Consider the following 24,168-nt stretch of genomic DNA (forward strand, 5'->3'; position numbering starts at 1 on the left):
CCCAAGAAAATCAAATCTGTCACTACCTCCATTTCTTCCCCATCTATCTGCCAGGAATTGAGAGGGCCAGATGCCATGATCTTAGTTTTCTTAATGTTGAGTTTCAAGCCAACTTTTGCACTGTCCTCCTTCACCTGCATCAAGAGGCTTTTTAGTTCGTTCCTCTTTGCTTTCTGCCATTAGAGTGGTATCATCTGCATATCTGAGATTGTTGATATTTCTCCTGGCAATCTTAATTCCAACTTTTGATTCATCTAGCCCCTCCTTTCTCTTGATGTGCTCTGCATATAAGTTAAATAGGCAGGGTGATAGTATACAGCCTTGCCGTACTCCTTTCCAAATTTTGAACCAATCAGTGGAACCATGTCCAGTTCTCACTGTTGCTTCTTGACCCACATATAGGTTTCTCAAGAGACAAATAAGATGGTCTGGTACTCCTATCTCTTTAAGAACTTGCCACAATTTGTTGTGATCCACATAATCAAAGGCTTTAGCTTAGTCAATGAAGCAGAAGTAGATGTTTTTCTGGAACTCCCTAGCTTTCTCCATGATCCAGCATATGTTGGCAATTTGATCTCTAGTTCCCCTGCCTCTTCGAAATCCTGCCTGTACTTCTGGTAGTTCTCAATCCACATGCTGCTGGAGCCTAGCTTGTAGGATTTTAAGCATAACTTTACTAGCATGTGAAATGAGTGCAATGGTGCGATAGTTTGGACATTCTTCGGCATTGCCTTCTTTGGAATTGGAATGTGAACTGTAAAATACAATAAATTAATATAATAATATAATAAAATAACTCCCCGCGCACTCCCCCGCCCCAGCAACATATCACATGAGCCATTTAATGGGCTCCATCCCATTCTGCATTCCTCAGGCCCGCTGGCAGAACCGGGTCTTCAGAATTGATAAGTGTGGTATGTTGGTAAGGGTTGTGGATGTCTCAGTGGTCAGGATAAAGGCTCATGAACTGGGTGGCACAGTGGTTAGACTGCAGTATTGCAGGCTCTGTTCTTTGTTTCAGAACAGTGGTGAAGTGATCTGATGTCAACAGATCAGTCCCTTGTCATGGATAAAAAACTCATGTTAGCCTTGAAACTCTCCATGTAAACTCTTCACTGCAGGGAGGAAGGACCTATTAAACTGGTTCACTCCAGATATCTGAGGGACCCAGCCAAAAGGATACTTGCAGTCATTCCTGAAGCTTTGTTTCACAACTCAACCAATGTTTTTATTACTGTTTGGAATGAGCAGGTGATAGGGATCTTGGATCTGGTTTCATCTGCAGACTCTCTGTGAGCATGGACCCTTGAGGATCACCTGATTTTGTTTCTTTAGAACAAATACATCAACATTGTCAATTTTCATTTCTATTTTGAAGTAGTGATCCTAAATTTGCTCTCTTGAGGATTGTAGACTTACTTGCAACTCTTCTTTCAGTTGCACTGGGGCATTTGTAATTAAAACATCTTTGTAATAGGTATTGTGTATATCAGATTTACTGTATATTTCAAAATTACAATTAAATCCTATGTATTGTCAAATACTTCTGCAGTAGTCTCAATGTCAAATACTTCTGCAGTAGCCTCAATGGTTTGATAATTGTCTGCATTTGGTTGCATCACTGATTTACTTATCTTTCCTCCAATTACTTGAATAATTTCTTACTTTGCTCTCTTTCATGATATCTTTGGAACATAATTGATCTATAAAATTAATTTTGTTTAAATATTATCCAAACTAATTTTTGCAATCTCTGTCTTGCTTGGATGCCTTGGGTGTTGTTTCATTTTCATTTTCTTCTGTTCTTAGTGCTCTCTTGTGGTAATTTTTTTTTAAAAAAAATAAAAAAACCTTTCGTAAATCAGCTGGTATATACTATTAAAATTGAAAGATTTCAGCCTCCCACAACAAACAATCCAAATAGCAAATTACCGGTATAATTCTCAATATCAAATAAATTTAGCAAATTTGTGGAATTAACAAAGTAAAATCCCAACATTGAAAACTTATGTTTCTTCAAAAAAAATTAGGGGGGAAAAAACCATACTCCACACTTCCTTATTTTAACTCCACCTCCAGCAACTCTCCTCCTTGTTGTTCAACAATAATGATGTCCCAATAAGCGCACAGAACTTCAAAAAGGAATAACACTGTGACGAAAAGAGCTTCTTTTAGTTTAGTAAAGATCATAATCTAATAAGATGTTTAAGAAGTGAATGCTATTGTTCATTTAAATTCCAAAACAGCTTATGGACAAGTCACCCAGCTAATTCAGAATCCTGCTCCAGAGACCCTAGCAGACCACTGCTATATGGAGGATTTTGTAGGTTAATTTTGGGGCTCTGCCTCATCCAAAAGAGTCATATAAACTTAGGAAACTCGGTGCCATGTTTGTAAGTTGAAAAAGATTTAGTCCAGAAGAAAGCTTGCCACACTGAAGGTTCTGAACATTACTCAAAAGCCAGGAAAGGAAGCTGACATCACCACTGTTAGAAAAATTATAAAAGTTGGGCCAATAGCATAGCTTTCTGCTGCTACTTCTGGAATATTTGCCTCCTGAGGGCAGGTTAGTCCTCACACATTATCCTTTGGGAAGTTGGTAAAAGCAATCCACTTCCTCAGGGAATTTGGTGAGAGAGACGTTCACCGAACACTACAAGAAATACAATTTTAAGGTTTTAATCTATTGATTTTGATAGTGTTTTCATTCAGGTATAGTACAAATTGCCTCCGGTCATTCAACTAAACAATATTATAAATAATAAGTAGGTAAAATAAAGCTGATTCAAATCTGAATCAGAGGAAGAAAGGGCAAAAAAAAAAAAAATCAAGGAGCTTGTATACTGCAAAAGATTTAGACATTTCTTTTTGCAGTAAACAAATTGAAATGATTATTCCCCTTTTCCCCAAAGGACACTGCTGTGGAATAAAGTATAGTCATTGGTATGCAGCAAGGCTTGGCCACCCAGGAATTCAAGTAAAAGTGTAGGCCACAAGAGCAAAGATTTTAAACAGCATGACTGCAGTTCTTTTATCTTTACTTCTTTTTTCCATTATTAAAATAGCTTAGGGATATGGCTCTTCCCTAGGTGCGTGCATATAATTCTCATTAGCACTAATGGGAATTATGCATTCAAAAGAGAATATAACCCTAAATTGAACATTTACAATGCAACTTTTTCCCTGCATTATACTTGAACATGAACCATAAAACTAGGACAAGCACAATGAAGCAATGCTGGAGATCAAAAATAGAAATGAAAATTTTCTTTCTAGAAGGGAAATCATTGTTCTATTGTTGTTGCTGAGCAGCATTGGTTGTCTTTTTTTCTTTTCTTTTTTTTTAGCTTCCAGAACCTTATTGTTGAAATCTTAAGTCAACTAAGCTTTCCAAATAGGAGAACACATCCAGTGGTCATGCCAGTAAAAGGTATCAGAATACCTTAAAAAGATGTTCCTTAAAAATATAGACTGATCATTACTATTCTTCTGAACTGCAGTAGTAAGCAAGTGTTGTTCATTCTTAAAAACCTGATATCATGCTTGATTATAATGACCATTTCAAGAACCTGAACTAATGACAATGTTTGTAAACTTCAGCAGAATTATCTAAACTATATAAATTACAGAAGAGTTTGGTGTAGACAGACAAATCAATATGAAAAGTATTCCTTGCAGCAAACCAACTTATTTTTAAATAAATAGGAGAGAGCCATTTGGTTATATTTCCTGACTCCATAATTTATGTTGAGCAATTCATAGTGTACTGAATAAAGCACATTTTATGGTGTTTGCTCAGCCATAAACTTGGTTTGCAAATCACAGTGGGTTGTAAGCTAGTCTATTGAGAATTCATGATAGTCTTCCTTCAGACTATCTACTGGGCCATTTTTGAAACTTGCATGTATGCAATAACATTTAGCCATAATAATTAGGGCAATATAACTTGTGGCATTTGAAAGAGACATTATTTTAAACACCCAAGCTTCTATGAAACTGCTCAAGGTTTGGATAATAGTGTAATATTATTTAAAAAGGTTTTCTGGCACAAACGTTAGACCTTGTCAAAATCATAAAGATAAAGTACAAAGTAAAACTTTCCAACTATCCAAAGTCAAGTACTTACAAATAGTAAAAGATTGTTTGATTTAAGACTCTGAAAGAATTCAGAAGAACAGAGAACAGAAATGGTCAGTAAAAAATTTATAGTGGTTTATTTTCCTGGGTTATCTTACCCAGTTCACCAATAGAAGATTTCTGTATTTTAGAATTAAACAGGAGTGTTCTGCTTAAAATATATCAGACAAAATAACTGCATTTTCAGGATTGCAAATGGCTTGCGTGCTCAAAATTATTTGCCAAAATGGATTTTAATAAAAATTAACAATTTTTATGTGGGAAAAATATCTGTTTACAGCCTTTTACTTGGGGTAAAAGGAGCACACAGCCATGGGGCTTATGTGTCTGAAGTCCCTTCCTTGCCTTTAAATTAACTTTTAACACTGAATTTTAACCATTTTTGTCTCTTATTTAAAATTAATATACAGTTTTTATGTTTTTAATTTTTATTTGTATACTCTCCCGGAATCTCTCTGTGAGGGAGATGGGTGTTTTTTAAAATTTGATAAATACTAAATAATGAATATTTCAATACATTTATTGGCTTTGAATGAAGAAGGAAATGAAATGCACATTTTTATTTCATCTGAAGTATCCTGCTATATATAGTGCAGAGGATGATAAAAGACACCAAGGCTTTATCTGTACTTTATCACAGGCATTTATTACTAGCCAGGATAATGCCAATATGTTGGCATATATATTATGATGTCACGTCAGCTTTTACTGCAGTTTCTTTGCTTCTTTGTTACCCACTACAGATTCTGCTGCTGCTGCTGCTGCTGCTACTGTGGTTTCACAGATAGGGATTCATTCTCCCTAAATTTTAGATCTTCTGCCTCTGCCTGCCTTGTATTTTAATTATATAGAGTTATAATTGTTTTTGCATAATATCTTATTTTGGTTTTTGTCTTTACCTCATTGTTTTGATCTCATTTTGTTTTGATCTAATAGGAATTAATATGAATTACAGTGTGTTGATTTAATTTGCCATACTAGCATATAGTACAGTGAAATACTCTGATTCCACTGATATCAAATTCCTTTTAGAATCTATCAGTCTAATTAACTAGAGATATTAGAGGGATGAGCAATGACTTATAATATCAGAGAATGTCAAGTAGCTATGATTTGTCCCGTAAAATATAACATATAAAATATAACAAATAATCCACTTAATGTTTTTCAATTCAGATTTATGATATGTGAACACAAATGGGTAGTTTATTAATAGTTCATTAATAAATAGAACTTATGAACTACAAAGAATCCAATACCATTCTCAGCTCATAGAATCTTTTTTAAAAAGCATGCATTACCCATGTTCTGTATATAGATACAAGCAGTTAAGCAGCATTAACAACTGTCTTTTCTACCCTATAACATTTTCACATTAGTATATTGTTGGAGGAAATATCCATCTAAATCGTTCCAAGCTGGGAGAAAGACACTGAAAACATGGAGGCTGATTGGAAAGATGGTTTATTGATGAAGCAGAACCACATTCTGAGCAGCTGACAAAATGGAGTTGAGAGTGGGTGGGTTTTTATACCTTCTTTGGGCTTTGTATTTGAGCTTTCTGTTCCTGTGCAAGAACACATCCTTTAATATTCTACTGGCTGTTGTCAGATTCCTATGGGGTCATGTAGGGGTCATGTAGGAGTCATAGCTGGCACTATAGGCAAAAGAAGAAATGCACATTCTAGGTGCTTGTCTGAGCTAATCTGAGCTAATCAACCTCTGTCTTATTGTTTATCTGAGCTCCCAGGTTTCTGCAAATTTGAAGTTTGGACTGCTCGGGGTGTGTGTGTAATGAATGGGCTTGTGTTCTAAAGGGTGTTGGGCAATTCCTATTGTGCCTAATGGCTTTCTTCCTGTGTTGGTTCTTGGGTGAGGGGCTGCTGCTAATCCTATCACTCGACATTTGTTAGGTGTCAAACTTTACCGCAAGCAGTTTTGAAATATCCTGTCTTGAATGGATTTCTGCCTGCAGTATTTGCTTTGCTTATGAATAGAGCCATCTAGATAGTCAGCTTCTTCTTTCAATAAGCTTTTTATTTCCTTAATTGCTGGCATCTGCTGTGGGCTATTAAGAAAAAGTGTGGGGTGCTTCCTGCCTCTAAAACATGTTTCTCCATTTCTCCTTTATGGAAATATAATATTCTGGGTTTTTTTAATATTTCCCAAAATATTTCATTCTACTGCAGGATGTTGACTTTCTACAATATGCCTTAATTTTTTTAAAAAAACCCTCTCTGGTACACCATTAGCTGCTTCTGGCAAGAGCAGACAAATACACCATGTAGTAACTTTAGGGAAATTCTCTTACCTAGTTTTCTAAATGCAACTCAATGATTTGATTAACATGAAAACTCAGAATTTCCTATGATCAAAAGGCTCATTGTGCCAGTCCTTTTTTCATATTTATTTCTCATTTCTCTTGTCAATTATAGCATTGTGAAGTGCTAATTAGGAGCAAGAAGTTAATTGGATTATCAAGGAAGTATATCTGGAATACCATTTCCCATGAGATTCTTAAAAGGTATCTTTCCTTCATCTGTTTCCCTGATGACTATAGATTTAATAAGAAAATAATAAATTAATAATTAATAAATTAATAAATTATTAAGAAAATAGTAAATGTGATAGAGCAATTTGAATCCAAAAAATTTTCTTCTGTAAAATTGTTCACTCAGTTATCAAGGGACATAACACAGTTTGTAAGCAATATTGTTATCCATTCATCAGTAAAAAAAATAATGTAACAGATCAATAGGTAAAGAACATAATTCTTTTTCATGAGAGTTGTTTTCCCTTTCTCCTTGTTGATTGTGTATAAAAAAGGATTATATATATTATATATATTATATATACTGAGCTGGAGCTACAAAAAAACCTTGGCTACGTAGGGAAAACCTGGCTAGAAGAAAAACATATATATTATATATATATATATATATATATATATATATATATATATATATATATATATATATATATATATATATATATATATATATATACCTACAGATGAAATTTATCTTCCCCTGAAGATAAATTCCACTTCCACTTACTGCCAATTACAAATGTAACTTTAAAAAAAGACCTAATGTAATCTATAAAGCCTGAAGGGACTATAATATCTGAAACATTGCCTTGAACCAAATAATACAAATGAGATGTGAAGTTTTCATCTAAAGTTCTTCTCCATGTTTCCCGACAACTGATGTTTGATGAGCAGCCACTGGCAGCAAGAACTTTTGTTGCTTCTGCAAACTATCTGTTGCCTATCACCCCAGAGAATTTGATCCAACAGAATCTTTGTTATTTCTGTAGCAAGTGAATAACTTTTTATTTGCCAAGGCATTTTAGCATGTCATTTAATTTGCCTTGGGTTTAGTTTTACTTGCTCAGCTGAATTTGATGACTGCTTTAATTACTGTTTCTGCTGTGATATTCTTGTAACCTTTTATGTATAGGGTATCATTGTTTTATAATTTACTTTATACCACCCAGAAAGCTTTCACTTAAAAATAGACCAAACTTCTTACAAATAAATGATATATTATAAAGAAAAGAAAACTAAAACTAAAACTAAAAACTAGCATATACAAATAACAATGTATCCGTTTAGCTTTAGCTCTATACTTTTCTAAAGGAAAGGGAATATTCATGGCATTAATTCTACAATGAGAGGAGACTTCATCATTTTATATAGGTACAGTAGTAATAAATTGGAATATCAGGCTGGTTGAAATTGAGAATAGAATATATTTAAGGTAAGAATCATGTTGTTCTGGGGGAAAGGCTATATCAACGTTCTCTTTTGGTGAATATATTTATGAAATGTATTTTTTATGTTTCTTATGTGCTGTATTATGTATAATCTTAATTACTTAGTTGATTATACAGTTTCTACCCAAGAAATACTTAAGGTGGCTTACATATTAACCTGTTACATAAATAGCTTATTAATAATTATACCTATTAACTTACATTAAATGTGTTTTAATTATACAGCAAATAGAGCAAACCTCGTAATGACATAAACATATGTTAAAAAATGCAGGTGATCTTTTTTTAATGGCAGGTATAAGACTTTGCCCACCACCAACTTATAATTAACTCATTGATCTTCTCATTATTCATAAACATGCACAGTGGCACCAGTGTTACTGCCTTTTTTATTTTCCTGAAGTGTTCGCCTTTGCTGCTACTAATATTATCAGTACAGATACAAAACTGATCCAATTCCAGTTGTATCACAAACTTTACCTTTGGCAGAAAGGACTTTGGCACATCTGATGTATAGTTATACAACATATGATACTCATTTTCTAAACACAATTTAACTCAACACAATTAAAATTAAGCCATTAATTCTCCATGCCTGCCCCCATTTCATTTATCTAAAAGAACAGTGCCAAAGTAATTTTCAATGCTGTGATTTGTAATTTAGAAATGACAACAAGCTAAAGTTTATAGAAAACTGGTCAAAATGTAATATTTGTGCTACTCCAGGCAAAAGACTATAATTATATATATTCAATTATTTATATATTTAATATATTTTACTATATCTTCTTTCAAAAAAAATATATTGATGAATTGGATACTGTCTAACAGGATAACAGTATCATTTTTCATGCCCCAATATCATGTTTTAATAATTATAATATTAAGAAACCACCTTTGCTATTTATATAGCAACAACAGATTTATTAAGTGTGGTACCATATATCTATTCTAAAGTATTTTTCCTTTTTATATTTTATGAATGGGAGATTACAATCGTTAGTTATAGCAAAGAAAATTAATGAATTAAATACATAGCAAAATAATTAATTAAAGATTAATTAATTAAGTAAAGATATGTGAGGATAAAAAAATCTGTAAAATAGTGGGAGCAATGTTGCTATCACATCCCTGCTCTTTTTTGTTTATATGATCTTAACATATGGATGTCTAAGACTTAACATCCATATGTTCTTCCATGTTACAAACTATTCTTAAACTTCTCTTTTATGATCTTTAAAATATAAATGAATTGGGGGAAAAAATCTAAGAGTTTTGAACTTTGACATTTTAATAGCAATACCACTTAGACTTATATACCACCCCATCATGATTTACAACACTTTCTGGACAATTTATAATATCAACATATTTCCCTCAGTAATCTGGGTCCTGATTTTACCAATCTCAGAAGGATTGAAGGCTGATTCAACCTTGACTCCCATCAGGATCAAACTCCAGGCTGTGGGCAGAGTTAGTCTGCAATACTGCATTCTAATCGCTGAATCACCACAGCTCTTTATGCTCCAGCTCCGCTATTTACTCATAAAGTATACATCAAAAATTTATTTGAATTATAGTTGATTTTTAAATTACAAATTATTTTGTAACATGAATGTTGTACTTCATTTGAGTTTACACCATATATTTTTATAAGTTATTACAACGAAACTACTCTGCCTCATAATTTATGCGTTCTCTATAGGAAGCTTAGTGATCAATTATTAACATCACAACGTAGCACTTGAAAACTCCTAAATAAAACTATGGAGAGTATCTTGACAATGCTACTTATTTGTTTATTGTGTTATAATTATTAAATTTAACATGCCTTTCCCATCTCACTACAAGATGATAGCTAGCTATGTTAGCTGATCCAATTGTCTTATTCAAAAGAAGGGTAATGGAAGGGAGTACTATATATTGGAGAATTTGTGTCAGGCATTCTTTCAAGCAGAAGGCTGACTGATCGTTTGCATATTTTTGCTGAAAGAGATGATCATGGGTAAGAAGTAGGGCTTCAAAACTCAGATGATTATTAGGTAACAAAGAAATAAGGGGTAAAATCCGATCACAATCCAGGAATATCTCTTTTGACATTTTAACAGGACATCATGCTGATTTAGGTTGTTGTCAAGTGCTAACATTTTTTTTCCAGGTTTCCTGCATATAAATGATCCAAATATGGATAGCTTCTCTTAATGTAGCATCAGCAACATCTTTTTCTAGATTTTTATTGCAGATCTGTCAGTGTACTTTATCCACTTACTTTTGCAGCAGCCAGCATTGCAGAATGGACCAATTATTTAACATAGCTGCCACAGAAAAGCTGACTCTGATTTCATCTTGCTAATGAAGGGCAATCCTGTGCACATAACCAAGTCATTTTCTCACAAATAACTTAGAAAAATGCCAAGTCCTGCCTTCTTTTTTTCCATTTAGCCCTAGAATGCTTCTTAAAGAAATACAAACACAATGAGCCAAAAACACCACAGCAAAACCGCACATAGTGCTGATATAGCAGTTATTTCATTACACTAGAGATCTCCAGGGTTACTGCATCAGATATCAAACTGGTGCCTTGGAAAGAAGCAAATCAGCACCCTGGCCTGGCTAATACTTAGAGAAAACATTTAGATAATGTTAAATAAAAATACTATATTTAAAGAAAAGTAAGTTAAAGTGAGATTTCCTTATATATATATATATATCAGGTATTTAAACACTGAATACCTTGAACTGAAGCATCTATGTTATTACATTATCACAAACATAGGATCATTTTTACATAATTGCAATTTGCTGCAGAAACTATTGATCAGAAATCATTGGAATAAAACCTCTACATTGGTACCTTGATGCTCAACTGCTTCAAAATTCATCGAATTTGGTACTCAGTGCTGTAAAAGGAAGCAGGGGTCAGCCAGAGAGGACAAACAGTAATAGGTCATGCTAGGAAGGTTGTTAACATAGGAAAAGAGACCGATAGGAATTTCTTCCTGGCCAAAACAAAGGGTCAAGTGATAAGTTATATAGTTTGTTTGGTACTCATCCTTTTTGCAATTGTTGTGCCTCCCCGAACCAATTAAGGATGAGTACTGAGGTACTACTGTAATTGAAAACTGCATTTTGGAATGTCTAGAATTATTCTCTTTCATTCAGATCATGGTGGTCCCATAGCTGTCTAACTGGACTCAATTAGAACTGAAGAAGCTTCTTGGATGAGAAGCAAAATGTTTTCAAAAGAAAAAAAAGACAAGAAAGCCCAGTTGCCTTTTGGAAAAAGCACCTTTGCATTTCAGGATGTTTTAAAAATAAATCAGAAATCTTTAAATAAAATAGTATGTACCTGAAATAAATGTGAGATCAGTAAAATACAAACCCTAAAGAAGAGGAATTATTATTTTATCACTGGGAGGATAAATTCAGTGTTTGATATCAGGTGTCTACCTAGTAAGTCAAAAATTTTATTTTGAGGCTGTACCAATCCACTTAATGAGTCTCTACAAATTCTACATAGCTAGCACTATTAAAAAAAATATTTTTTTTACTTGTGGATATGTTTTCCAGAAACTTTATTATATGGTTCTTAAGTTCCAATAGATCACAGTTGAGCTATACCAAATTATAGGAATTTGTCCATTCTACTTGTATAAGAGGCATATGAGGCATTCTCCATTTATGAAAGAAGATTGACGTACTTGACTTAGTAATTCTGAAAGCAATTTGAATTTATTTTTAAATATAATGTTATACTGAATTATTTTGAATTATACAAATATTCCCTTTAATTGTAAAATATAACATTTGTACACTACATAGCAAAGTATTTCTATATCTATCTATCTGGAGAAAACAGTATGCAGAATATTGACAATTTAATACAGGGAGATAACTTTGGATTTTCAAGTTCCCCTAGATTGATATATGTCCTTTATAAAGTTTACCATGATTTCTAATTTAGCCCTTTACAGTTTTACTTTGCAGATGCTCAGCAGTTCTAGAAAAGAAAGGAAATGCTCCAATTATATTGGTTGTTATGATTTTCCCACATCATGAAAAAGTTCACACCGTAGAATTTGGTGAAATTGTAGAATAAAATGTGTTCTTTTTTAAAAGTTATTTCTCAATAAGCAAATAATGTAGAAATGGTTGAAACAAAAGGGCAGGTTGTATTTTCTGTTTGAAACTTCATTTTACTGTGTAAGCAAGACAAATAGTAACAACCTTCCCCATGATTTATTTATACTTTATAGAACTGCATGCTCAGTTTATTTCATATGCTATAGTGCTGCCCTATTAGGGTTGATGAGTGGTTTTGCTGGTAATATTATTATAGCTTTTTCAAAATGGAATGGCGTGTTAGTTCTAACCTCTGTCACCATATTTGCTGTTGTCCCTAAAATGTAGGAAAAATATGTGAGGCAGGAGGCATTATGTGTTTATCTCTTCAGTCAACTGAAGACTCTACATGTGGAACTATAGGAGTGTAAAAAGACTCCCTGTTGCAAACTATTGTTTACACCTTGTGGAATAAAATGAGATGTTTCTCCAAGTATGTTTTTGATCGCAATGAAAAATAATGTGGCATCAATTCCTCATGCTTCATACAGAAATACATATAAATATGTCTTTAATATTGTTGTTGAGATTCATTGGCATCCTTCAGTCTCAAAAGACTATGGTATCATGCTCTGGAAAGAGGTCCTAAAATAGCATCTAGTGTGACTAAAAAGACCAATTCTAGAGTGGCAATCTCTTTGCCCAGCCCCCAGATTTCGCTGGTTCCAGAGCTGCCTCTTTGCCTCAGCCTGCCAAAGTGTCTCTTCGAATTGGAGAAGGCCATGCTGCGTCTTTGGCCTCCAAGCTGAACGATCAGAGGTCAAGGTTTCCCAGTTGTTAATGTCCATTCCCAGGGCCTTTAGGTCCCTCTTGCAGATATCCTTATATTGCAGCTGTGATCTCCCACATTGTTGAAATACCATTTCTGCTACACCTGAAACCAGCAGAAGATTTTAATGATCAGAATAAGTTATATGATATACTGTATCTACTATAGCTCTCTTTAGAGGGAACAGTCAAAGTCACTATGAATGTTCAGAGTTTGCCAGCTAAGGCAGTTGTCTTAAGGTACTATTTGGTAGGACTGACTATGAAAAAACATAGTAATGAACCAGTATAGTATATTCATCTTCACTGTTCCCTCTTACATGTACATTTTTCATGTCTAAATGCCATTTTTTCCAGCTACATAAAAGGGCAGGTTTTCACCTCATGGAAACAGGTGATCCTCAGTTCTACTTTTGCATACCTTAGAACTTCAATCATAATTTGTAAAAACTGAAATTTTTAAAATAAAAGCTTATTTTAATTCCATTTTGAGTTGTGAAACACATAACTGCATTACACATAGAGCCTGTAGTACAGTGGACTAATGCACTGTTATTAACATCTGCTGCTTGCAATTACTGCAAGTTCAAATCTCACCAGGCTCAAGGTTGACTCAGCCTTCCATCCTTTCAAAGGTAGGTGAAATGAGGACCCAGATTGTGGGGGCAATAAACTGACTTTGTATAAATATACAAAAGTATGAAGGCTATTGCTTAACGCATTGTAAGCCGCCCTGAGTCTCCAGAGAAGGGCGGCATATAAATTAAAGCAAAAAAAATAAAAAATAAAAAATAATGAAATGTCTAAAAAAAATCCAAGTTTATAATAAATTATCCTTAAAATTTCCTTGTTCTCGTGTGTGAAGGTCCTCTAACCACTTTGCATCTCCCAGGCTCCCAAAATATGTTAGGTGTGTTTCTTGTCCAGCAGATTCTCCATTGCTGCTTTACATTTTGATTTAACTCTTGTCAGATGCAAAGGTAAATTGATCCATAATTTCCAGAACTTGCAAGTAACTATAAACCAAGCAACTGAAAGTATCAACGTGCAATATCATTGCAATTTCACTAGTAGCACATCAAAAAATAATGTGAAGTTGAAGATTAACATTTACAGCACTGGTTGTTGAATATGTACATATGTTATCTTGAAAGATATTACCTTCTGAACAGGAGTATACAATCCTATCATTAGTACTTTTTCTTTGGGTGTAAAGTCTACTATATGATGGAAACTAGAAATGAAATTATTAATGCATTATGATTAAAGCCTTTTGGTTTTTTTATGTTTTATGATATAAACCTCTGGAACTATTGAGTCCAGCGATATATAAAAATAAATAATTAACTAGAATCATTTCAACTATATACCTGTGCTCAAATTATCACTATTATTCTCAAAGTTACAGGGATCTGGCAGCAGTTTCAGTTCCCTGATCAAAATGAATAAAAAAAAAGGATTCAAGAAGACAAACATCCCTTTTAACAGCTATGAACTTTTGCTCACTGTTATATTTATAATCTCCCTATGTATTTGTACTGTTTTATTAACATTTCTATGGCTGTTCAACCAGACAACTGAACAAGGTAAGAAACTACAAACTTTGCAATTACTTCTATGTTAAACTGTTAAAACTGAACAGTCTTAAATTGCTGAGTACACAGTATTTAATTGCTTGTTTTGTTTGGTGTTGTTTGGTTTGTTTGGTGTTGTAATGTTGTAGTGTTGTAATGACTACTGCTTCTTTGGGGAAAAATGCATTTTAAAAGCAGACATTCTACCCTGGAAGCATTCTTTAGTCTCTAAACTATATGTTCTATGAAATAAAGGCAGCAAGGAACTGACTCAATTGAAAGTTTATGTGAAAATGATTTTGTACTCTTGTATCTTTGTGAAAATTCCTTTCATTTAAATGTTTGAGAAATTGTTATAATCAAATCATGTAATCAAATGTTATTGTTACATAGAATGAAATGACAAATAGAAATAAAAAGAACTCACTGCTCCCACTATTAGTATTGCTGTGATATATTCTCACTGTTGTGAGAACTGGTGGTCTAAATGGATGTTAAAGTTCTTAAGAAAGTAAGACAATTTTTCATCAGAATTGAATTGTAGCACATTATTTCTTTTAATGTTAAATTTGCATAGGTTCTTTCACTTTAGTTATTTTGTGAGTGAGCATTTCCCAATGTTGTGCTGTTGGTCACTTTACTTTTGTTTTATTTCTTCTTAAAAGTATATTTTTAGTTAAAGTTAGCTGGCAAGGTTATACAAAGTTTTCCATGGTTACATTATTTTAAAATATACCCAAACAATTCGTTTTTTCCTTGTCATAGTGGCTCCATGAATTAAAAATGTATTTTTTAAAAAAATACAAGAAACTACTAAGTATTCTTCCTTTGTTTTCTTTATACTTTAACAATAAAGTACAAAGCAAATCTTCACTCAAAAGTCCAGACAATTAATTGATGATTCAATGGATACAATCTATGGTTATGAGATTTATAAGATCTCTACACTATTGCATTATACATTTTCCAAAATTTCTTACCGAAATTTGGTGGAATTAATAAAGACAATAAAAATGAAACTTTCCCCACAAATGCAATAATTTCTTGTAACTCAAACAGTTTCAAATTTTCTGATGCAGTTTCTGGAGCCGAAAAGTAAACAGTCATACATTTTGGAAAAGTGTGCACATAAATTCTTAAATGGATAAAGTAAAAATTCTATTATTGAAAAATTGTTGTCAAGGTTATTTATATTTGGAAAACAATACAATATAAAGATAAAGATATAGGCTGATTAAGAAATACGGCTGATTAGAATTTATTATTTTTTCTTATAATAAATTGAACATAATTACACTGGCTTTACCTTTATTGCTCATTTATTATAATGAGTATGGTTCTTTATGCATAAACTTGTCTTGGCTGTCATTCTATTGGGGATTTCTGTATTTCTGCTAATAACTCATTGATCTATAAGAGTGTTCTATGGGGGGGGGAGAACGTAGATTAAATTTAGAACAAAAGTATTATTCCTGAATTTCACAGCTGTCACAATTATAGAATTCCAAAAGTTATCAAACAGTACTTTGTAATAGCATGATATATTTATAACATGAGATATTTATTAAATATATACCTAGAAATGAATGCTACATTTAATTTATTTTAAACAAACTTTAAATCTACGTTCTAATTATCAGTTTTTGTAATGTTGACCCTGTATACCAATCGATGATAAACTGCAAGAGTCTTTTTCCAAAACTATTTATAAGAAAACTGTTTCATGCTCAAGAGAAGTATTAATCTTTGATTCTTATAATACTCTGAAAGTTATCACTTCCTAACATCATACTAAATAAAATTGTCTGCCTATTATTGCTCTCTCACTAGTACCTCAGCAATTTTAATCCAACTTGAAACTACTGATTTCTATGACCTACATCTGTTTTTATAAGTATTACATCAGTTTTCTATGTTTTTATTAGTCTGAATAACTAATTGAATAACAACTCGAAGTCTCTTCTTAGGTCCAAGATGGTCTACGTAATTCATTAAAGAAAATAAAACAATAGAGCAAGATTGATGAAATCTAAATTAATAACTCATTATAACTTACATCTTATATGCATCAGCACTGTATTATAAAGGAGTCTAATATAAAGAAGGCCTTTTATTTTACAATAAAGCACAAATATAAGGCTCAGTATGTGAATAAGGTTGGATGACCATATCTTTAGATCTGTAAAAGATAACACAACACTATTTTCCAGAAACATGGAACTAAGCTTTCCCAATTTGTATCAAATCCAAGTGAAGTTCCAAACATCAGTCTTGTTTTTCAAAAAAATACATACTCCCCACAACCACATCTGTTCTTCAACAGTAGCATCATTAATACAGAATAGTTCAGTTGTTATTTATGTTCTGTCTCAACTAAGGATAGTTCTGGAATTTCTGCTTGCCCTGTTGTCAGAATGAACCATCCATTGTTTCCTGAGTACAGAAAAATATGATGCCATTCTCTATCAGCTGTTTTTAATTGTTTTGTGTTCTATATTGTCTTAAGCCCTTTTAAGCATAGGGTTTTGACTAGCAAGAATCTATCTGATTGACCACAGCATTTGCCAAAGTCCCCTTACCTCCTGTAGCTGATCATTAATCTGTGTAGCCATTTCACTCTAGCCAACCAGGATCCTATGTTCTCTGCTTTTTTTTAATGATTTTTTTTTACAGTTGTTCCAGTGATTGTTTATTAATTCAGTGAACTTTCCCTGACTCAGATTTTCTCACTCTTTCTAAAGGCTCATCATTTAACTCTTACATCTTCCAATGGGCATGCTTTTAGTTTCTATACAAGTTTGGAAAAGTACACTTGCATTACTTCAGTGCTAGAAATAGAATGAAAACTGTTTATAATGAAAATATATACAATTGAATATTTATTCCATCTCTACTTACATGAATCCATATTCATAGATTTAAAAAATGCAAAAAGTCTAAACCAACAGAATGAGAGAAACAATTTGCTTTCTCACTTCTATACTTTTTTTTTAATCAGGAGAAAAATACCATGAAGCAAAGGGAATATTTACAATAAAATCAGGAGCATTGTTCACCCCTGCTTTGCAAAATAAATCATCAGTAGACTTCAAAGTTCTTGCCTTTGATGTTCAGCAAATGGTAAAGATAAATTGATTTTTACTGCATTATTTCTGTATTTCCACAATCCCTTTTTTGTTTAAACAAGTCAATCTCCTATCAATATATGTGAATGAGTGTGCGAGAGAGAAGGATATAAAAGCAATAGCACTTAGACTTTTATACCACTTCACAGTGCTTTACAGCTCTCTCTAAGAGGTTTACAGAGTCAGCATATTGCCCCCAACAATCTAGGTCCTCATTTTACTGACCTCGGAAGAATGGAAAGCTGAGTCAACCTTGAGCCAATGACAATCGAACTGCTGACAGTCAGCATAATTAGCCTGCAATAGTGTATTCTAACCACTGTGCCACCATGCAGTGGTTATATATGTGCATGCATAAGTATGTCCATAAGAGATGGCATTTTCTGTGTTCCATCAATTAAAGGTAATCCCTTCCCTATTGTAGTAATTTCTCTATTTGCCCCCAATGTCACACCCATGGACGCAAACATGACATCTTTTAAAAAGGTTTTAAATATCTAGATGTTCCTATAGGTATTGAATTAGATTGACATATAAACTCACTTTAAATATAAATATATAATGTTGCTGACATGGTATGTATTTTATTTTTATATTATATATTTTGATTTTTAAATTCTTTTAGCGGTTCAAAATCTTTCTACAAGAGAATGGCAATATACTGCATGTTAAATAGTTACACATAACTACTGTATAGATAGAGAAGTTTAGAAAGAAAAAAAATTCAAAAATACTATATATTATAAAAAGGTAAAGGTAAAGGTTCCCCTCGCACATATGTGCTAGTCGTTCCCGACTCTAGGGGGTGGTGCTCATCTCTATTTCAAAGCCGAAGAGCCAGCGCTGTCTGAAGATGTCATCGTGGTCATGTGGCTGGCATGACTAAATGCCAAAGGCGCATGGAACACTGTTACCTTCCCACCAAAGGTGGTCCCTATTTTTCTATTTGCATTTTTTACGTGCTTTCGAACTGCTAAGTTGGCAGAATCTGAGACAAGTAATCAGAGCTCACCCCATTACACGGCACTAGGGATTTGAACCTCTGAATTGCCAACCTTTCGATTGACAAGCTCAGCATCTTAGCCACCGAACCACTGCATCCCTCTACTATATATTATACAATATTACAATGCTAAGAACAAATAAAATGTAGAAAATAGCCATGTCTGTCTAGAGAAGGAAACCATGCGAGCTAACCAAAGAACATTCCTATAAGAGATTTTCCACCCACCCTAATTCAATGCCTGAAGGAAAAGTCAGGTTTTCAAACATTTTTTTTAAACAGAGTCACGATGAGAGACATAGGCCCACTTCCTAAGTCTCAGGTGAAATTGGTTGTGGAACCCAGAACTTGAGCACTTATCCAAGTTAAACATGTCATAAGTTTAGAGTCCTTTGCATTGCCACAAGAGATCCAAATCCAATCCTGTTGAATTCCATTGATGCTTATCTACTGCCAGTTTAGTGCTGACCATTGAGTAGATTCTTACACATAGGCTTCAATAAACCTTCTATGTTGAAACTTTACAAATGGTCCTGATTCTTTGCCCCTGACAGTCAATTGATGTAAATCAGTTTGTGTATGCATCTGTATGTATGTATCCTTTTCCTTCGTGGTCATTATTTTTGAGCAGAAAGATGTAACTGCTGAATTAACCAAAGTTTGTCTGTCTGTCTGTCGGATCAGCTTTCTTTTCTTTTCTTTTCTCTTTCTATATCTCTACATCAAAAAAGCCATGGTATTATTTTAAAAGTTATTAGTTTGTAAGAGAAAAAAACTGAATATTTCTTTCCTTTATAGGAAAAAAGGTTTAGGATTTTTTATTTCAGATGATATCACTTTTTAGAATAGAATTCTTTATTGGCCAAGTGTGATTGGACACACAAGGAATTTTCTTTGGTGTATATGCTCTCAGTGTACATAAGGAGAATAAAATACATTCATCAAGAATGTATTTAGTGATAGTCAAGGTTACAATAAGCTATCAAATCATACTAGGAAACAAATAAAAACACTATAATTGAAAGATACAAGCGGACATAGTTATAGTAATAAGTGGGAGGCGATAGATACTAGTAAGAAAGACAATAATAGTAATACAGTCTTAGTAAATTATTTGACAGTGTTGTGGGAATTAGTTGTTAACAGAGTGATGGCATTTGGGAAAAAACTATCCTTGTGTCTAGTTGTTCTAGTTGTTATATTTTCTATATTAGAAAATATATTCTACATATGTTTTATATTGTTCATCTTTATATATCTAGATAGATGATATCTTACATGCAAGTGAACTTCAAAATGAATATAAGGAAAGTAAAGTTTCGCAGTTTAGGTAAGTTAATTTTTAATAAAAATTAATATTAGGATGGACATTATGTACTCATGCTTGAAATATTACTGAAATCATAGGATTTTTCACACTAGAATTATACATGTTTATTCCTCTTCGTCTGCTTCTAATGCTACAATTTTAAAATTCCTACATGGCTATCTTATCTTCAGCATAGATCCTGTTCTATGCTCTATAGGAAAATTGGAGTAAAATTTCCTTCTTGAAGGTCTTAATGAAAGAGTAGTAATAAAATTAAATGAAAATGAAGGAAAGAAATCAAAAGTGCAGAGAAAATTCCTTTGCTTTCAATTTATCAGCCCAAGTAATACAGTCCTGGATGAAGCATACTTATAAATTATGGGCTATAATACAAGTGATCCTCAACCTATAATTGAGACTGGAACTCCATCACTAAGTGATGTGGTCATTAAGATGTACTTGATTTTATGCCATGATTTTGCCATGGTTGTTAACTCATTAAATAAATTATGTCATCATTAAATGAATGCAGTTTCTGTCTTTGAATTTGCTTGTCAGAAGCCCCAGGAAAGGTCATCATGGTGATCACGAGACCACGGGACTCTGCAACTATCATAAATACATGCCAATTGCAAGCATCCAAATTTTGATCACATGAATTTTGTGCAATGACCATATTTTGTGCAATGACATGGGCCCGGGGTACTTGCAGGACCACGTCCTACCGGCCTCCCACTGCCCAGTGTGCTCACATAGGACTGCCCTCCTCCGAGTGCCATCGGCCAGACAATGTCATCTGGTGGAGCCCAGGATGAGGGTGTTCTCTGTGGGTGCACCGATCCTCTGGAATGAATTACCTACTGGACTCTGGACGGCCCCCGACCTCCGCTCTTTCTGCGGTGACCTGAAGACATGGCTTTTCCAACAAATATCTTGATCTGCTGGGAGTTGTTAGTTTTAATCTGTTGGGGATTTTAATTGGATTATTTTAGTGCTAATTTTTATTGTTCTGTTTTTTTATTGTTGTGAGCCACCCCGAGTCTTTCGGGAGAACGGCGGCATATAAGTCTGAATAAACTAAACTAAACTAAACTAAATGGGAGGTGCTCATAAGACAATGTTCAGCATGGTGTAACTTCAAACAGTCATTGAATGAATGATCATAATTTAAGAACTATCCACAGAACCATACTGGTCAGGTACAATTTGGTAAAAAGATATTTTATTACTTTCCACTCTAGAGGCGAAAGAAAGAGTGACTGATCCCAAATCTCCCAACCTAATCAGCTTTGTCCTCCATAACAGAGAACTGGTTATCTCAGTTCATAACCATTCTTTTTACCTATCGCAAAACTATGGAGGAGGAATTGGTCCAGGAATCATTTTCTTTAGTCCATATCCTAATCAGATCTGTTAAGAAATAAAATGCATTTCATCAAATTAATGTTAACAATTGTTGAATACCTTTGCTAATGATATTGAAATATAGAATCACCATTCTCAAGTTCAGTAGTTTTAACTGTCAAGTTATATTACATATACTATAAGTTAAATAAGAGGCGAAATGTTTGGCTTTAATAAAAATGAAAGGTGTATTTGTTAATGTTTCACCAACCAAGATCATCATTCTCAAATTCAATAGCATTAGTTACCACATTATATTAACAAAAAGTTAAATAAGAGGGGAAATCTTTTACTTGAATAAGAATGAAGGTATACTGTATACAGGCAAACATCTCTACACCAATCTCCATTTTAATATTCCAACACTCGCATTCATAGTCTAGTCCAGAATGCTGGCATTTCTAATGGAATCTTGTCCAAATCATAACTACTCTCAAGTCTGTTTAGCTTTTAAGGTTAGACAATCTCAGCCTGGTTTTATATTCCTCATTTCAATTAACAGATGGATTATTGTGATAATGCTCTAAATCCATGTAATTCATCATAGACCAAAAACATGATTTTAAATATGAGAGTAGAAATCATATTATGCGTACAATTTGTAGAGGTTTTTATCTTTCACCCCTCAAGTTATGATGTTCATGAAATCTTTCTTCATACATAGTACTTAAAAGTGATAAAATTAAAAAAAAAGTAGTGTACCCTCATACACTTAACATATAATTCTGTGTGGTTTAGTTCAGGTTTCAATTTTAGCTTTATTAAATATGTAAACACTGATACAGAGCAAAGTCCTAAAATCAAGTTAATTTTAATACAGAAAATTACACTTTCTAGTAACTTGCCCAACTTGTAGAACTTTGATTTCATTGCTTTTTTCTGCAGAATAACATGTATCCTTTTAATTCAAAGAACATTTCCTTGCAATTTTTCTATAAAAGACATGCAATGTATTACAATGTTCTTTGTTGCAATCTGATTTCATATTTGAAATTCTCATAAGTCAAAAAAATAGCATAGAAATAATTGCCTAAAGCATTACAGTATATGAATCATTTAAGAAATTAGAGGGAAAGTCTTTGAATATACTGTAGCCTTCCCTTTGACTTTAAAAGAATTAATCATCTCTTAGTCATTGCTGCTTCAGTGACAAAATGCTGATCTAGGTCTTTAAAAAGACTAAAGGTCACTTGCTCTGTAACTAAAACTAATGTTTCTTTACATCAACAGAAAAAATTATATAGTCACCACTATCCTCAGTCCTAATCTTGCTAGAGAAATTGATACAGAGAATAACTGACGATAAGAAAATCAAACTAAATTTCCCATAGAGTAAAAACAAAAATCACTGTGGAAAATCACTAAAGGAGAATATTTGTAGCTCAAGGTTGAAAAGGGGTTGGGTCCAGCGATGGTGTTAGCTAGTTTAGATAATCTGCAAAATGCTAGATAATTTGGATAGTCTGCAAGAAAAAAACGAAGCTCAGAGGTTACCAAGGACCCCTCATTTGTGGAAAATGCCTATGTTCCAGTTAAAGGATAGAAGAAAGAAAAAAATTATGTCACATCAATAATAATATATAGGGAGAGAAACTAAGATAAAATTTACTATATTTTTTGGATTCTCAGAGACTAAGTGGATTTATCTCAGAATAATTAACTCTTTTGGCAACATCAATAAATCATATTTTAAAAGCATCCTTTGACCGTTTTATTTCTTGGTTGAACTGGATAATATTTTTAAAGATTAGTAAGATACAATAAAATGAAATACAAAACAATTTATTTCACTTAAAACAATGCCACATAGTCAAGATAATGCTATAAGCCAGGAGAGTCCAACCATGTGTGGTCACAAATAGCATGTTAACGTAACAGTCTTCAAGGATATCATATATAATTTACCTGGTGCTCTCATGAATTTCTGTCGAGTGGCAGCATGATTAAAAAAAGTTATTTTATAGTTCTATGGCACAACTCCTTCAGAAAATGTATTTCCAATGAAAATAAAGGTGAGGTATTTTTTTTTTGTTTTTTCAAAAAAGTTTTTATTTTTGTTTCTCATAAACATATTTACATGTACAGTCATTTATCCACCATTTTTCATTCATCTTACCTTTTAACATTCATTTTTAATTTTTAATTGTTCGGGGCTGCTCTTTTACCATTTACCCTTCTTTATTTTGCCACAACCTTTCTTCTTCACCTCCCCTTCCCTTCCTTCCTCTATCACTTCCTACATTCTTCGTTCTTCCTCTCCTTCTCTTTCCTACTTCCCCTTCCCTTCCCCGACTCCTCTCTTCTCTCCCCCCTTCTAACCTTCTCTCCTACTCCTCTTTCCCTTCCCTTTTCTTCCTCTCCTTTTCCCTTTCTTCTCTCTCTCCCTCTCCTCTCATAAAGGTGAGGTATTGAGCAGTTAATTACTCTTACATTAAAACCCCACATATCTTTAGGAAAATTGATTTTGTTAATGTCAATTTATCAATGGACATAAATTTTAAAATTTTATTTTTTAAAAAACTAAAGTTCAAGTTTAAATTGTAAAGTGTGATTTAAATTATTTTAAAGTTAAATTTAAAAAGTATATCATGTTAATTACTTTCAACCATTGCATTACAATTATTTGTAATTTGTATTCCTTTATTCCTTACTGAGTTCTACATGAATGTATATAGGAAACAGGGCAAGTAATAACTGATCATCATTCTGGATTCTGTGGATGTATTTATGATCATAATTTCCTCATTAGTGTTAGACTGGTTAAGCAAATAGTTAAACTTACAATATTTTTCAATATTAATCAGTCCACTTATTAATATCATTGTCTGATTGCAAACATGATTTGCTACCTATGTAAAACAGATGTCTGATTCCATGTCTTTTTAATTAATATATTTAAGAAAATAGGAAGCTATTATGTTGATATGAGCCATTATCCTATTTATCTCC

General features: G+C 33.1%; 1 protein-coding gene across 1 annotated transcript in view; it reads left to right on the top strand.

Moving 5' to 3' along the window:
- Positions 1-24,168, top strand: part of TMPRSS15 (transmembrane serine protease 15) — a 117,332-nt gene that overhangs the window by 36,888 nt on the left and 56,276 nt on the right. Inside the window, exons 4-6 of the mRNA XM_070943634.1 lie at positions 11,902-11,996; positions 17,377-17,498; positions 19,769-19,836. Of these exons, the coding sequence (XP_070799735.1) occupies positions 11,902-11,996; positions 17,377-17,498; positions 19,769-19,836 (285 nt within the window). The remainder of the gene's footprint in view (positions 1-11,901; positions 11,997-17,376; positions 17,499-19,768; positions 19,837-24,168) is intronic.

Source organism: Pituophis catenifer, unplaced genomic scaffold (assembly GCF_029215685.1).
Source record: "Pituophis catenifer annectens isolate HBS135680 unplaced genomic scaffold, rPitCat1.0.hap2 SCAF_4, whole genome shotgun sequence".
NCBI lineage: Eukaryota > Metazoa > Chordata > Lepidosauria > Squamata > Colubridae > Pituophis > Pituophis catenifer.